This window comes from Halyomorpha halys, unplaced genomic scaffold (assembly GCF_000696795.3).
Source record: "Halyomorpha halys isolate HHAL.00 unplaced genomic scaffold, Hhal_1.1 Scaffold165.1, whole genome shotgun sequence".
In the NCBI taxonomy this organism is placed as follows: Eukaryota; Metazoa; Arthropoda; class Insecta; order Hemiptera; family Pentatomidae; genus Halyomorpha; species Halyomorpha halys.
The window spans coordinates 245,222-261,469 of NW_027111427.1; the positions used below are offsets into that span (position 1 = coordinate 245,222).

General features: G+C 27.9%; 2 protein-coding genes across 7 annotated transcripts in view; one reads left to right on the forward strand and one right to left on the reverse strand.

Annotated features, from left to right (window-relative positions):
- The window catches only part of LOC106678870 (uncharacterized), a 46,984-nt gene extending 39,641 nt beyond the window's left edge, over positions 1–7,343 (forward strand). For all 4 annotated transcript variants that reach the window (XM_067049429.1, XM_014417673.3, XM_067049430.1 and 1 more), the window contains one exon: positions 6,183–7,343. In XM_067049429.1, coding sequence (XP_066905530.1) covers positions 6,183–6,623 — 441 coding nt within the window. In that variant the 3' untranslated portion in view covers positions 6,624–7,343. The remainder of the gene's footprint in view (positions 1–6,182) is intronic.
- Positions 7,344–8,011: 668 nt separating this feature from the next.
- LOC106678872 (glutamate receptor ionotropic, kainate 2) overlaps positions 8,012–16,248 on the reverse strand; it is a 253,179-nt gene continuing 244,942 nt past the window's right edge. The window contains exons 17-18 of one of the 3 annotated variants that reach the window (XM_014417682.2): positions 15,077–15,265; positions 8,012–10,190 (exon numbers count right to left, since the gene is read on the reverse strand). In XM_014417682.2, the coding sequence (XP_014273168.1) occupies positions 10,128–10,190; positions 15,077–15,265 (252 nt within the window). In that variant the 3' untranslated portion in view covers positions 8,012–10,127. Of the gene's footprint in view, positions 10,191–15,071; positions 15,266–16,248 lie in introns of all 3 variants that reach the window. The other 2 variants (XM_067049424.1, XM_067049425.1) reach the window with 2 other exon arrangements.

The following is a 16,248-nucleotide window of genomic DNA, read 5'->3' on the forward strand; positions in this document are numbered from 1 at the left end:
TCTCATTATTCAAAAGTTAACAAACAGAAGAACATTAAAATGCATGATATGTCTTATATTTGACGATATTCAATCAGCTGTGAAGTGTCTCTAGGAAAATGGAAGGGTATCAACCCTCAATCTAACAATAATTCGAAAACTTCCCAAAATTAGGAAATTTGAGAAACTACTTCAAATTGTGGTATGACTGTTTACTCAAAGGGTAACCAAAATTTAAAAACAATACTATTCCCTTTTAATTAAAGAAATTAGCATCTTATCTATACAATATACAATAAAAAAAAAACCTTTTAAAGAAAAAAATAGTCGGTATACTAATAATAAATATAAATAAATAAAACTTACTTAATTTTTATTTATAAGTTTTACTTTTTTTGTATTGATATTACTCTAATCACTTTATCCCCGATCGTATTTTTCTCACATTGAATCTACAGTAAACAATAAACATTAATTGGAAAATAAAACTATTATTAAATTTCAACAATCACAATATTTACGATGTACGTGAAAAGTATAAATTCAAAAGAGTTGGAAGAATTATTCTTCCAACTCTTTTGGATTTGGATTTTTGAAAGTCACTTTTTAACAAAGTAAAGTATTTCATAGAACAAAATATATTAAAAATACTGTTATTTACGAAACCGAGACAAAAAACATGAGTATACATGATGCAGATATAATGAACCAATTACAATTTCTGTAGTCTATAATTAATCAAACATATTCTTAAATAATGAAATGAATGTTAGAAAAATGAATTAATAATATAATTTAATAACGAAGAAAGATACTGGGTAACAGCAAAACAAAAGTAGTAGATGGGAGTTTTAAAAAAAGTATGTTAGGGGTAGGAGTCCAGCTAGTTAGCAGTGTTATTATGAAACTAAAACTAAAATATATAAGAAGATGGTTGGGGAGTGGGGTCATAATATAACAAAAATAAGTTGAAATAACTTATTTGTGTTATATTCTGACCACAGCCTCAGCCATTTTATTCTCATAAAGATTATCCACGGTCAACTATCTTCTCATAATTATAAAACTAAAATACTTTTAAGTAGTGTATATTACAAAATATTTTAATTAAGGACGAAGTATAGAATTATGGATATATATATCAAAATGACAAAGAAACTATTGATAAGGTAAAAAAAGTTAATGTTTATCGAAAAAGCAATATTCACACTCAGACAAAGGTGTTTATTTTATAAAATGGTAAAAATATTTCAGATTGTTGTTCCTGAAAAAGGGGTAGATCTCCGAAACATTGATGAAAAATTGCAATAAAAATATTATTAGGAAGGAGTTTTCACAAAAATACCTTTGTTTAACTGAATGAACAACTGAACTGACTCAGAATCCACACCATAGAAGATTTCCAGACATGTTATACCTTCAACTTTCTAAAAGTTTGCAAATGCAATACTTGCAAACGTTTAGTTTATGGACCATGAAGCTTTAAAATTTTCGCTTGTCAGGTTATTTTACTTTCTAAAATCATTTCTTCTTCACCGTTGCCTGTAGCATAACTGAAGACATATTTATCTTAACTATGGTTGAAACATTGTCATCAATATCCTAGTAATTTTCAATTGACGTATTAATATTTTATCCAAAGATAAAAAAAAAAAACTTATTTCTAATTTTTTTTCTTGTCTTAACTGTTAAAGTTTGATATGAAAATTCATTTTTTATCGTATACAAGTTGCTCTGTGGCAAACTGAATATATCGATTGTATCACTAGTAGTTAGTTCTTTGTTTTGATTCTACCAGTTGTTTTGAAGTCTTTGTTGTGATTACTTCGAAGCTTCAGTTCTTTGTTCTCACTACAGTTTGGACGTTTTATGTTAACCATAACAAATAAAACAGTAAAAACATTTTATTTGTGTCCACCCGCTCAATATTAACTCTGTTCAGAGAATTCTTTGTCCTTCCCTTCCTTATATACGAGTATTGTATTAGCTGTTCTTGTGTATAATGAAGTAATTAAACTAAATAATGGTTGTAGGTTTATAACTAATTTAAATGTTTCGCAGTTTTTTATTTGGGTTTTAACGTCCTTAATTTCTCGAATTAGAGCAAGAAAACACGGGCCATCCGACAGGCTACCACCTACACGGATTCGAACCGATACTACTTCTGACAGGGAGAGTAAACATACTCTTCCGTCCACAGCATGGTTTTGGAGTTCACGACTCCAAGTGAATCATGGTTCTTTCGCGTGTCACTTGATAGTACGATTTCTTGAGAGTAGTCAGCTCTTTTCGTTTCAATATCCGATTCACCTGTTCATCTTTACCGGGAATGTTCAGCCATCTCTCATGCTCGGCCATCACGGACTCTGAGCAATATATATGCGCATAAGTTTCAAAAATTTAAGTCAGATTTGAATCTCCATTATTTCATATTAAATTCCTAAGTTTTTGTATCTTTTTTGCGATACCTGGAACGATAATGCTCCTAAATTGCGAGCCAAAGTTTTTATGAATTTGGATGCAAGGAAATGAAGTGTTGGTGTCTACAGCACAATAAGACTAAAGATATAAAATCTAATAATCAGGACAAATCCCTTGAAAGAAAGATATCAAGTAATTGATATAGATTAGATAGTGGGGAGGTTGTCGGAAATGATGTCCAGAAGATTGAAATTAAAAAAAAATGTTAAGGATTTCTTTCCTTGAAAACAAAATAAATAAGCTGCACTGTTTTCTTCTTACAAATACTAATACCTTCAGAGTGAACTCACTAAATATACACACTCATTCTATCGTATGACACAGTTTCTAGAGTTGTTTGATCAAAGTACAAAAATATCCTTTCCAGATTGAATTTTAATACTAATTAAGGATAAAAATTAATGAACCAAAATTTCCAAATGAGTTATGCCCTTCACCACAGATCCTATTCACTTTATCCCAGTAACTAGCTACCTCAGTACAACAGTAGCTATCTCCGCCAAAGTACCCTATAGTTTTGTTTGGTAAAAGACTGACATAAAATATGGTCCGGAGATTTTCAATTAATTTGGCAAATAAAATAATCTTCAAATCAAGCTGAGCCTACAATATCTGTGGGACAGAAACAGTCAATGGATATTAATTTTTGAACTAAAGTTGGATGTTTTGCAAGCCCATCACAACTTTTTTAACTTAATACTCTGGCTCAGTATCAGTATATATATTAATTAAAAAATTGCGACAGGAGTTGGCAGTTTTGGCCTGGTCAGTGGCAGGTCCAAGGATTTTCTGTGGAAGTAGGTGGACCTGTTTACCTGTTGAATTCCATACATCTAGCTAAAGGATTAACAATTCCTACTTCTTTCTCTAGTAAATTTAAAATACTGAATTCTTTTTTCACATTCTAAAATCCACCCTAAATTATAAAAAATCAACTATATTTTCCCACTTCCATCAGAAAAAAAAAAGATTTGATTCCGCTTTTAATACTGCAGAAGAAGATGAATAGACTATTAGAATAGTAATTATGGAAAATATCATAAACTTTAAAATATAATATTATAAAAAAATTTCACTTTTTAGGGGTGAAAGGGACCACCCGACTGAATCCTATAGCAGACTTGGTTCTCAATCATAAACTGGTTTAGATGCAGTGCATTATTATTTCAGATTCTAATGTCTTAATAAAAATGGAATTTAAAGAAGAGTTTAAAATGATTATATATTTCACCTTATTTATTTTATTTCTCTCCATCCTAGGCTTTAAGCAATACAGAATTTTTAGGTTTTATATCCTGTACAATCTTCCCAACAATCAAGATTGATCCAAGATTGATGCCATCTTCTCTGGCTCTTATTATTAAGAGATCTTATTTAAAATTGTAAGTTTACTTTTAATAACTCAAAATGCACTCTTGTTTGAGATATATTGAATGCTAATTGAGAGGTAAAAAAAACAGACAACACAAAAAGATGGTTTACTTAGCTTCCAGAAGTGTTGGGTAGAAATCGCCTACAATTTCATTTTACTGTAAATAGTAATTACAATTACTGTGGTTCGTCAAGTTGTCGAGACCACTTATCAAAATTGTAATTTTGTTTCTGTAGTTTCATAATACATAATTATATTTGTAATGGCAATTACTTTTTGCTCAAAACCTCTTGAAACCTCAGGACATCAAAATAACAATTTATCTGAGAATGATAAATGTACCTACTAACTAAAGTACACAATATTATGAGTCAAAGCTAGGATTAATAAGACTTACTTACAAGACTATTGTGTTAACTTTACTGCTTCAACATTTTTTTGTCAATTTGAATATGATCAACAAAAATAAATATATCATAATATATTTTATTTAAATAATGTAAACTGAAACTTACGGTAATAAATTCTCTTCTATGTAATCTATTGAATCTATCTTTGAGGTCTAATTTGATAACTCTACTTAAGATGTAAACATTGCAAAACATAGCAGACTCTTTCCTACACTGAATTGTCTCAATTATGATCAAAATAGCAACTGATTCAATCTGATTAAGAATGTGAAATTAAACAAAAACTTAGTTAGAACTAGTATAAATAACAATATTTCAATTAATATAATAACAATGTTTCATGAATGTTTATGTAGATTATAAATAATCAATAAATACATACATGTGTGTAGGTACCTATATTAGTCAAATCAGGAACTGAATTATTTGGAAATGACATTAAATATATTATTACATTTCATCTGACTACTGATTTGAATTGATAAAATAAATTTAACATTTATGATTATTGATCCTATTTTTAAAAAGTATATGTATGTTACTAATGATTTTCTTAATCTATGTTAAAAGTAGTTAAACTCTTTAGAAATTTTTGAGATAACGTTGGAAATAATAATAATAAAATTAAAAGGATATAATTTTACAAACATAAAGTCAAATTAATATTAATTTATTTCATTTCTTTTTATTAATTCAAGTCATGAGATAATAAACGGAACAAGAATATTAAGTAGTTTTGTTGATTGGTTTACTTAGCGAAAGTATTGAGAAATATTATTTTTTCTTTATCCTTAATTGATATAATATTATTTTCCTCCTTTGTGTTAATTAAAAGTACAATCTCATGACATTTTGAAAACCACTTTTCCATTTTAATACAATAAAATAAAAAATGTTTTAATACTAAATATCAGCATGCTACATTTATTATTCATAATGATTTTTGTATTTTCAATTATTTTTTTAAAACCTGTTGGCTTTATCTTCATGGATGTTAATGAACTACTTAAGTTTATTATATCAAATCATTAGAAAATTTGTTTTACCTTTTGTGTAAAATATCTGTAATTAAATATTGTCTAATTCATGGATTTTCTTATTTGTTCACCTTTTTACTTTGACTTAATTCATCGTCGTATACCATGATAAATTAACTGATCTTTTTGAACGAAAATTATTAATTAATATTTTGAACAGTTTAATTTTTCCTCTTTCATAATAATTGTTGAGGATATTGAATTTCATTCTTTCGTGTATATTTTTAATGATCAATATGTTGTCAATGTATTTTGTTATCATTATTTGTTTTATTTAAATGTTCTTAAATTAATTACCAAAGGTATATACCACTAATTATTATTAATACTGGAAGATCGTTAATTGACCGTGTCTAAAAATAAAAGGAAGATGGTCAGAATGCAGTCAAAGAAAAACTCCTCTTATCTTCCAGTATTAATAATAATTATTGGTATATGGTAAGATGTTCCTTCTTTTTATAATTATTAATAGTTTTTCATCCTTTAGAAAACTAAAAATTTGACTACAGTAAATATGATTATTTTAGAAATATTTATCATTAATACACAATTTTATTTCTTCCATATATATTCTCATTAAGATTATTATACATATTATATCTCCTTAAGATTATCCCCATTTTCTTTAATTATTTTTGAGTTGTGTTCAATTGGGGTATTTGTATATTAATTTATTGCATCAAAACATAATAAATCATATCTTTCTTTTTCTCTTAATTTTATACTAAATCATCTTTTTTACTTCTTCCACATTATTAACATTGTATTTATATTTTTAGAATGTCTGTTTATATTGTAACCATATATTTGTATTGTTGTTATAACATGGTATATATATATCTATATATATCGGTTATTCCATCCAAAGATTTGTCATTCTAATTACTTTCTTTGATGTTAAAGGGACCTACACCAGCTCCACAGGTGACACCACCAATTAGGCAGGCACCTGACAGTCCGCAACCACCGAGGCAACAATTAGAACAACCGATTTATCATCCAATTTATTTTGAGCCACCCAAAACAACAGTAACTTTAAGACAGGCTCCTCCAGTGAACCAGGAGCCAGCTCCAGTGTACCAAGCACAACCGCCAGTCGCTTCAGTCCAAGGAGGCGCCAGGATGAGGGGAGACCAGAAGTGGCCGCCAGAGAGCGTGAAGCAACAAACCCAAGCCGAGAATGAAGCCAGGGTAGCTCTTGCAAAGGGACCGGCATTCAGGCCACGCAAAGTAAAGAAGGATTACTCCTCCTTCTTCGCACAGCATGCTCTAAACTCAACATATCCAGGATACAGGGCTCCTCCTGGCACTCAGCACTACGCGGAGGGAACATCAAACCTATAAAGACGCTTAATGTGTTCCTAATATCAAACATTTGCAAAGCATATCTATTCTGCATTCTCAAAGTTTCTAATGGCCTTTATCACTTTGTATAATATGAAGAATTGATACTATTTAAATGTGCTGTGAATAACAATGTTTATGATTGTAGAAAATTCCTTAATCTCATGCATTATTTTTCATTTTGATATTAGGAAATATATTGTAACTGCCAAACAAGTATCTCTAGCTTGAGCTAAATAATTGCTTTAGCAATGGACTTATTACAGCTTCTTGCATGTACAGGAAAAATGCGTGTAGATAACCAATATTTTTTTTTATGTTCATTTATGTTATATTAAAGAAAAAAAAATTGAGAATATTATTTTTAAATGCATTGATTTTTATTTTGTTAAGATGACTGAAAGATATAGTTTGTGCTATTTAATTTTTGTTTTGTAATAACTCGTATCACTCAAAAAATAATGTTTATTACAATAACTGGCTTTGTGTAAGAACAAAGTGTGGCGAATTTCCAAGTCTTCGATGAACTTTTGTGCCTCAAATAACATCATCTTGGCATAAGATATGTAAATCTGAATTAATTAATTTATACATTGCCAGGATTTTATTTATTAATAGAAATTTCAGATGGTGGTGTGTACATAGAAAGTATTTATAGCTTCATATGTTATCACATTTTTATATTAAAATAAATAAAAAAAATAAAATAAATTAAAATGAGTTGCTAACTTTTATGATCATAGATCTGTTTCCAATTATCTAATAAATTAATTAATAAACCAATATAAAGCTTAATTTTAGTTTATAAAATTAATATTTATTTATAACAATTTTGTGGATAAAACTAATATTAATTTATTTTCATTAAAAGTTTGTAAATTTGTCTTAAATTACAAGTTAGAAAAGGCTAAATGAAGTTAGCAGAAAAAAGGACCTACATTGAATCCCATAATATAAGTTTTAAGTATCAGTTGCAGAAACTATGGAGACCGAACAGCAATTTTTACTTCAACGACAAAAATTATAACTTTCAACTGGTACAACTTTTAAGGATCATATCTTCATCTTCTATCTTCTTTCAGGTCTATCAAAATTTCTAGAATTTGACAACATTCAGATAAGAAAGGTAACTTAACCAACAGTGAAAACAGAGCTCATTCCTAAGAGTTTATATTTTTATCCAGCTTCATCGATTTATTTTCAAATCCACTCATCTATTTAAAAAAAAAATTTCATCTAACATATAACCAAGAAATGCATCATAACCAGTTTTTGCCATTGAATATAAATAGTAATTATTAAATCTGTAATTTGAAGTAAGCATGAAGTATTATTTGGTGCACTCAGGTAGTATAGTAGTAAATTAAATATAGGTATGGTAAAGAATAAAAACTTTGAAAACTACTTTATTGAAAATATTCAACAACAATTTAGGAATTATGTTACAAAATTGTATTTCATCCGTCCATGAAATATAAAATTCTCTTGTTCTGGCGAAGGTTTATAACCTAGTTACAATTTACTATAATAAATTCTAAAACATAACACATATTCTATAATATTCAGTTCACTTTTTTAATTCTAATAACATTATTTAATAAATTAATCATCACAATTAATAATAAAAAAGAAAATTAATAAAATATATATGTGTTTAATGAATTAAAAAAAAAATTGCTTGGCTTTTCTGACCGTTTCCCGGCAGGTCTTCCAGTTAATTCCTACAATGAGCTTTAAACAGACCTAGTCATTTTTTTTTGAGATTTTAGAATTTTTTTTAACATAAACCTTTTTTTAAAAACTAATTATTCAATATAAATTCTTTTTTTCAATATAAATTATTTTATTCAGTAGAATCTAGTCTAAAGTTCTTTGATAAAGTAACTTCTCATATTCTTAAGTTTTTAAGTACTTGTATTGGTAAGACTACAAAATATTTGCATTTGCACCTCTGTACATACTAAGTTTTATTACTTCTTTTTTTTTTTACTTTTTAATCTTTCCTCAAATTATGATTCGATGGAATTTAAACTACATATACGCTAATTGAAACCTGGTTAGAGTGAAGTATATTACGTTCAATTGCATTTAATATTTCTGTTTTATATATTTTGCTGTTATAAAAAAATTATTGTGGTGTCTATCAGTGAAGAGGCTATTTAATTACTAAAAATCAATGAAGTATGAATTATTCTCAATTATTGAGGTGTGAAATTTTACAAATCAGCCAAGTCCATTTTCCAATTTTTTATTATTATCATTTATACTTCTCTGATTTCTGGAATTATATCAACTATCCAGAAGACAATTCAAGGGAATGTAGATATTATGTTATTGGGTTATTTGTTTAAAATTCTTTCCACAATCCTGGAAATAACAAGAGAAGTATTGATTTTTGAGACATTTTCTATTTTTGGAGTTCAAGACTAAACCATCTGTATCCTCTATCATACTTTTTAATATGAAACAATGTCAAGAAATAATTATATGGGTCACTATTATATTCAGACGATAATTTTGCTCATCTCGTAAACTTTTGTATTTGTGTTTTTTGAGTAGTTTTTCTGGGATATAATGATAGTATGGGACCATATCATTACTCAATAATCACAGAATCCTGCAAATACCTTGGTGATATATTTGTGTGTTACATTATTGTGGCCCTTTAAACAGTCTTTCCCAGCCAGGGTTTCACAACAGTTTGTTACATGCCGAATAGATGAAAACATTCAACAGAGAATTCATAATCGATGTTTGTCTTAACTATTTAATATTTGTAAATATAAATAAAGTAAATGGGTTTCTATGAAAAATAAAGTTGCTTTATGTATCCCCTGATTGTTACACACACCATAGTATGAGAATTTTTCTTAATAATAAACTTCTGACTTTAATGAAACTATTAATTATTATTAAAATTTAAATTATATATTCAGAAGAAAATAAAACAATTTTTTAAGCTGTTAGTCAAACAGTCATTGACTTTCAAACCTTCGCTAACTGTTCAACATCCATTGGCCAAATTTTTATTGAAACTTCAGGAATGGTAAATCATTAACACTTTATGTAACTTTAAAACAATGGAACATTACAATAATGTGATAGTTTAGACAAATATTTTTTCATGCTAAATTAAGAATATATCTACGGCTTGACTAATAGTTTTTTTTAGCTCATTGCATGAAACTAAACGGTTTCTTTTTATTTCCAAAATAAAATTTATCTGAATTACTGATAAAGTCACAAAATTCAGAAATAAAAGAATCGAACATAATACATTTGTCTAAATTCTAATAATTAACATTAATATGTACATAAAATGTTACATTCACTTCGAATTTTATTGAAGAAGTATAAAAAGACTATAAGTACTATAATGTTTCTCGGCAGTCATTCGAATTCAAGAAAACATACAAATATTGTGCAACACAGATAAAAACAATTGTACCCAAACTGATCAAATCTCAGAAACATGTTCTACACTTTTGTTTATTCACACTTCCTTCAGATTTTCATGTTCATTGCATGGTGTGGTGGTAAGTCTAGGGGAATTCCCAAACTGCCTCCCTGCAAATATAAATCTTATATTAGGAGAAAACAGATTAAAGTATGAAGTATTGTAATATAGGTTTCAGGCTAGCTGTAAGCACACTAAGGTGGATAAAAGTTACAGTAACCAGGTTTGTTCCTTAACGTACAATATAAATTAGAACCAACTGCTTATTTGAATTGAGCCATTAAAAGTGAAACAATTTACTTAACCTAAAAACTTAGATAACACAAGACACTCCTGCTATCGTATGTTAAATGAAATTGTGTCTATTTACCATTTGGATAATGTACCATTTCTCCAATGTGTTTAATAAGTGTGTATTGTGTTAACCAATTTACTAATTCTAGCTAGTGGTATGCAGGTTATTATATGTATGAGATAAATTTTGACATGTTAAAATAACTCTATGTTTATCAAGACCATTTACACGATGCGTATTTTACTTTATCTAAGAAAATAATGAAAAAATTCAGATTTAATTATGATAATTAATTTATGATAATTCATTAATGATGAATCTGTGGAATTGAGAATACTGGAGGTGAAATCATTCGAATTACTTAATTGTTAGTTATTTGCTGCTCACAATTATATTAATAGTTTCCATTGAAATATTATTAGCTAAACTTATTTGGGGGCGCTGAATGTATTTTATTGGCTTCAATCTATCATTGGTCCTCTGCTTCTTAAGCTACAGTGCCTTCAACTGTCCGCTCTTCTGGACGTCTTCCTAGTAACCTTAGCTCAGCTGGACTTTTTTTTTTTTTTTTAAATGTACTGTTAGAAATCTACTCATCAAGTGCTCTCAGCACATTTCTAGTTGAGTTTTTATCTTTTCTTCTCATCGATATATTTTTCCCAAACATACTCTTCAAATTATTTCTATTAGTTCATCTTTCTTCAAGGAGAGGGATTCTGAAGTTTCCTCTCTAAAAATCAATTTGGTCTTTCCATTTGATTGTTATTGGGATGCTTTGATCTATAATGCATCTTACATTTACTGACCAGCTAAACTTGTTAGATTCTCTGACAGATTGGTGCTGCCATCAACTCTTTCAGGTGTCTAATGTCTAATTTACAACTTTATCAAGTGAACATCTTGTAGCTGTCAGTCCTTATACTTATGATCAGATGGGTCAAGTATACTATTGTGAAAATTTCTATCCTTTTGAGTCAGCAGTAATTTTAATTATTAGTATTAAGAATCACAATATAAAGGTAATAAAGCTAAATTATCTTCCACCTCAGTATTCTCAATGCATAACAATAATATTTTATATATTATACTAAATATTAAATATTATAGTAAGTAGTAAAAATATAATAGGGTGAACATTGTGCAGGCAAATGGAAGGCAAATGCAAAATCCTTAATGGACTTCTTGGAAATCACAAATTTTTACAATAGTGTAAACAATCCATGAACTACCAATAGGTAGAGTGGGGTGAAGGCAACTCAACAATAAATAAATAATTAATTCATGATTTTTATATTTATTCATCATAAACCAATGACATTCTGTTCTACAGCTTCATTTAATATTCTGCTTACACCTATTAAATAGATCCATTAGCTAAAATTCATCAAAAAATAGCACCAAATCCTGATACTTATAATATTTACCTGATTTATTTATAATATTAATGAAAATAGAGTAAGAAAACATAGAACCAAACTTGATCTTATGTATAGGTTATGAATAACAACTTTTCACAAAATTTTTATTCTGCTATAATATTATTAGAGTAAATTTTTTAGCCCCTTCAACATGTCATTACAAAAATACCATCTTCATTGCATAATCAAGCCTATTAGCAAAGTCAGATTGTTGTCCAGAAAAAATTGTTTAAAAGAAATCGACGAAACAAAAATGTTAGGTCATCAGCCATGCAGACTTAGTCTTTTTGTCTCAGAAAACAAAATAGGAAAATTATATAACAGGGAATATTTCAAAGATTATAACTAGTAAGATTAGTTTGAAGATGACTATAAGAAAACTAAAATACTATTATATTAGAATAAAAATGTTGTAAAATGTTTTTATAGATAAATTAAATTTGGTTCAATGTTTTCTTAATCTATTTTTATTAAAATTATATATAAATTAGACTCCCCACTAATTATTTTAATAACTAACAACAGCAACAATGTTATTAGTTGACTCTAGATTAATAAGAGGAGAAGATGGTTGGGGGTGTGGTCACCAAATAAACAGAAACTTATTTATTTGTGCCAAATAACTGCTAATAAATGGCTACTACTAATAATAACTACTAACAATAGCACAAATAAACAAGTTTTTGTTTGCCCTGTTTCATAATGAAAGGTAATAGTATTGGTTCATAAATAAAAGTATACAAACTGCTTAGTATTAACACTAATACTTATTTTTTTCATAATAACGATGACTAATAGTGATATTAATTACAGAAGTTATAAAGTACATAAGTACAAGTTACTATTATACAAGTCAGTGTAATTGTATTAAGTTAAACCTACAAGACTAATAGTATTAGTTTGTACTTCATTATAAAACAGGACCTTAATTGCATCTCCCCTCCCCCCCAACATTTTCTCCTCTTATAAAATAATAAATGGTACATATTATATTACACATAAAATTATTCATTAAAACCTTACTCTTCAACATACAACAAACATACCTACTCTTCCATTATAAATTCCATATCCTCTCATTAGTTTTTAACTTACCTTCCAAATTTTTACCCAACAATTCTCTAAGGCAGTAATTACCAACCATCCAGGGATTCTGTGAGATAATTTAGAAATGGGTTTTGAACATTACTAGCTCATATTTTCTTTAATTTTGCACAGGTTATGTATAAGTATACTAGGCTTTCCCAGGTTTTTCTGAAAAGACGGCATTGACGCTCAATTTGTATAAATGATAATGTAGGGGTTCCACCATTTACTTAATTCTACCAAAAGGATTCCATCATTTTCCTACTAGTACCAAAAGGGTTCTGCTGCCAAAAAAGATTGGGAACCACTGCTCTAAGGTGTCTGAAAAGATGATGGCCTTGGGACCTTCTGATGATGACCAAAGACCTCAGTGGCTTCTTCACAAGTCACTATCATATCATACTCATCGGACGGCAGATTTACTTATACTATTTATGATAAAGTTTTAAATACCAATAAATAAATTATATAAACAAAAATAAGAATGAAGTTTTAATTATTGCAATATGTACAGTTTAGAACACATTGAATTTTATATAATATTACATAAAATACAGACATATTCATAGGATTTATTATTTTTTTATTAAGAATAAACTATAAAAAAGTGTTACATAGTGAGCATTGAATCATAAAAAAGAGAGTACTTCTATTATAGTTATTCTAGCTAGACAAATAATTACACAAGCGAAAGAAGAATTAAATATGATACTTGTATTTGATGATGTGGTTCGAAAAAAGATTGTATGAAAGTAAAGTAATATGCCTCTCATTAGAAAACACTATAATACAATTCCAAATAAAATTTGGGCTAAATGTTCCAATAAAACATCAGATTTTGAAAACAAAAAAAAGTATACATAGAAAAAAAAAAAAAAAAAATGATTGATTTAACTTCCTAATAAGTACTTATAAACCTTTTATTCTTATAGGTAATAACAAACGTCCTAGTATATCAATAAATTATTTTCTAAATTTTGTTTTTAAGCATATTGGGTTATTTTATATTAATCATTCATTATTTTATAATTTATTCATAATAAAACATTCAGTTATTAAGATTCAGATATAGAAGAAGACATCAAGCAAAAAATATTCATAAAAATTATAAACTTACTGGAAAATTTATTTTAATTAATTTTTAATATTCTGTTAAACAGTGTTACTGGCAATTTTTAATTAAAATTTATTATTATAAGCTCTCTCTTATTTTGCTAAACACTCCCTTATTCAGTGTTTTTTCTTCAGTAATCAACTTTCCATTAGCATGATATTTAAGCAAGATATCAACCTTCCATTAGCAAGCTATTTAACTATTCGCAGCTCGCTACTGTTAAGTAATAAACAATTTGATATACAATCTAAATTGAACAATAAATTACTTTAGAATTAAAACTTGTAAAATAACTAAAATTTCAATGAGATAACAACATTGAGCTTAAATGACCACTTTAAAATTAGAAATAGATTCAATCATGAAAAAATGAAAATGTTGAACATTTTCAAAATATTTATATAATTATTATAAGATAATAAATATAAAGTAATAAATAAGACCAAAACAAAGTATGTGGTACCTAGAGAAAGTGCAGGGAAGTCTGAATTGGAGAGTACTAATTTGAAAAAGTTACCAAATTAATATACCTCAGCAGTTTGGTAGATGTGGAAAATTATATCTACAGAGAAATAAGATCTTGTATTGGCAAGTCCAGTAAATGTTCTTATAGCTTATATCTTTATTTCTGTAGTTACCTTGTTCTGAGAGCAACAGAAGTACAGCTTTATAAAACCTTAGTTCTGTAGTTTAATTAGAAATTTATTGGCCCAGGGATAAGAGAAGACTTAAGATAAGGTGAGAAGACATGGAGTAGCCGATGATCCCTGGACACTGCATGGAGTAAGGAATTAGATGGTTGCTGCACAGGACTGGGACACATATTGTAGGCTGATTCAGGAAATCTGAACTCAGAAATGGTCTGTTGGACTATTGATAGATAGATAGAAAGGAAGGGTTTCACAATCTATAAAGATTTAATGGACATTATAAAGTGGTTTGTGGTTTCATATTCCCTCCCAAAAATCAAATCAAAGTGAGTGATGTTTATTTAGCTAGTAGTATCCAGTTTATATTCCAATTACATCAAGTTAGAAATATTTATAAAAAAACTAAGTAGGCTAAAAAAATGCCGTACCTTACCTGTGCATTGCTATAAGCTGGTAGTTGTGGAGGCGCAGGTGCTGGAGGAATCGTTGGAATATAAGAGGCAGACGAAGCACATTTAGAACACTGCCTCTTAAGAGCTGGCCTTTGCCTTGAACCTCGGCAACGGAGTGCAAAACATAATTCGTCAGCCATTTCGGCACACAGTGATTGGGAACCAGCTCGCTATAGTGAATTAATAAACAAATTTCTTTATAATCTAAATTAAGCAAAAAAATACTCCAAAAATTGTAACAGGACTGAAAATTCAAAAGATAACATGACCGAAAATAAATGATCATTTTAAAATTAGAAATAAATTTGTTATATCCTTTTATTCATGAAGGTTTTATTATGTTTGTTATATGTATTATTATACATAACATATAGTATTATTACATATTTCAATATTAAAGTCTATAGGAAGCTTTTGAAAAACTACATAATAAAAATCAACTATATGATTATAGTGCTTAGGAAAAAAATAATCAACAAATCATTCAAGAGACACCTATATATTTTTTCTGATTTCGATAATTCTCTCTAGATGCCTTCAGAATGGAACATTAAGTCTAAATTTTTTTTAAAAAACTGTAAAGTTGTTTTCAGAGTAACGAGGTATTAAAACTTAGGCGACAAAATATAGTACTTATGAGTACTTTGTACATGGAAGATAATCTAATAAAATGAGTATCTATAGAAATTTTTAAAAAAATGGATGTTTGTATTAAAAGAAGAAGTTTAGATAATTATTAAAATACATTGTTATATTTAGTAGCACATTGCTATAAAGATACCTAGTCCCATAATAATATACTATTTTTCATTTCGTTTCACATTAGGCCTTAAAAATTAAAATATTTTTTTCTTCCTGAACATTTTTTGATGAATTAAAAAGTGGGTCCAAAATGCCAGTACTGGATTCCATTCCTCACTTTAATATCATAATTTCTTATAAAGTTTTTTTTTAAAATCTATTTTGAATAAAGAATGATTTTTAAAAATTAACTAATAAGAAAATACTTTAGAGTTGTACAAAAAATAAAATGATACTTATTTAGTCTTCTTTTTTTTTGAATGTGATAAATAGAAAGTGAGGGATTTTAAGTTTGTACTATAAGGATGGATTATAGAGATCATAATGTCATATACATTTCCAAATAAAATGA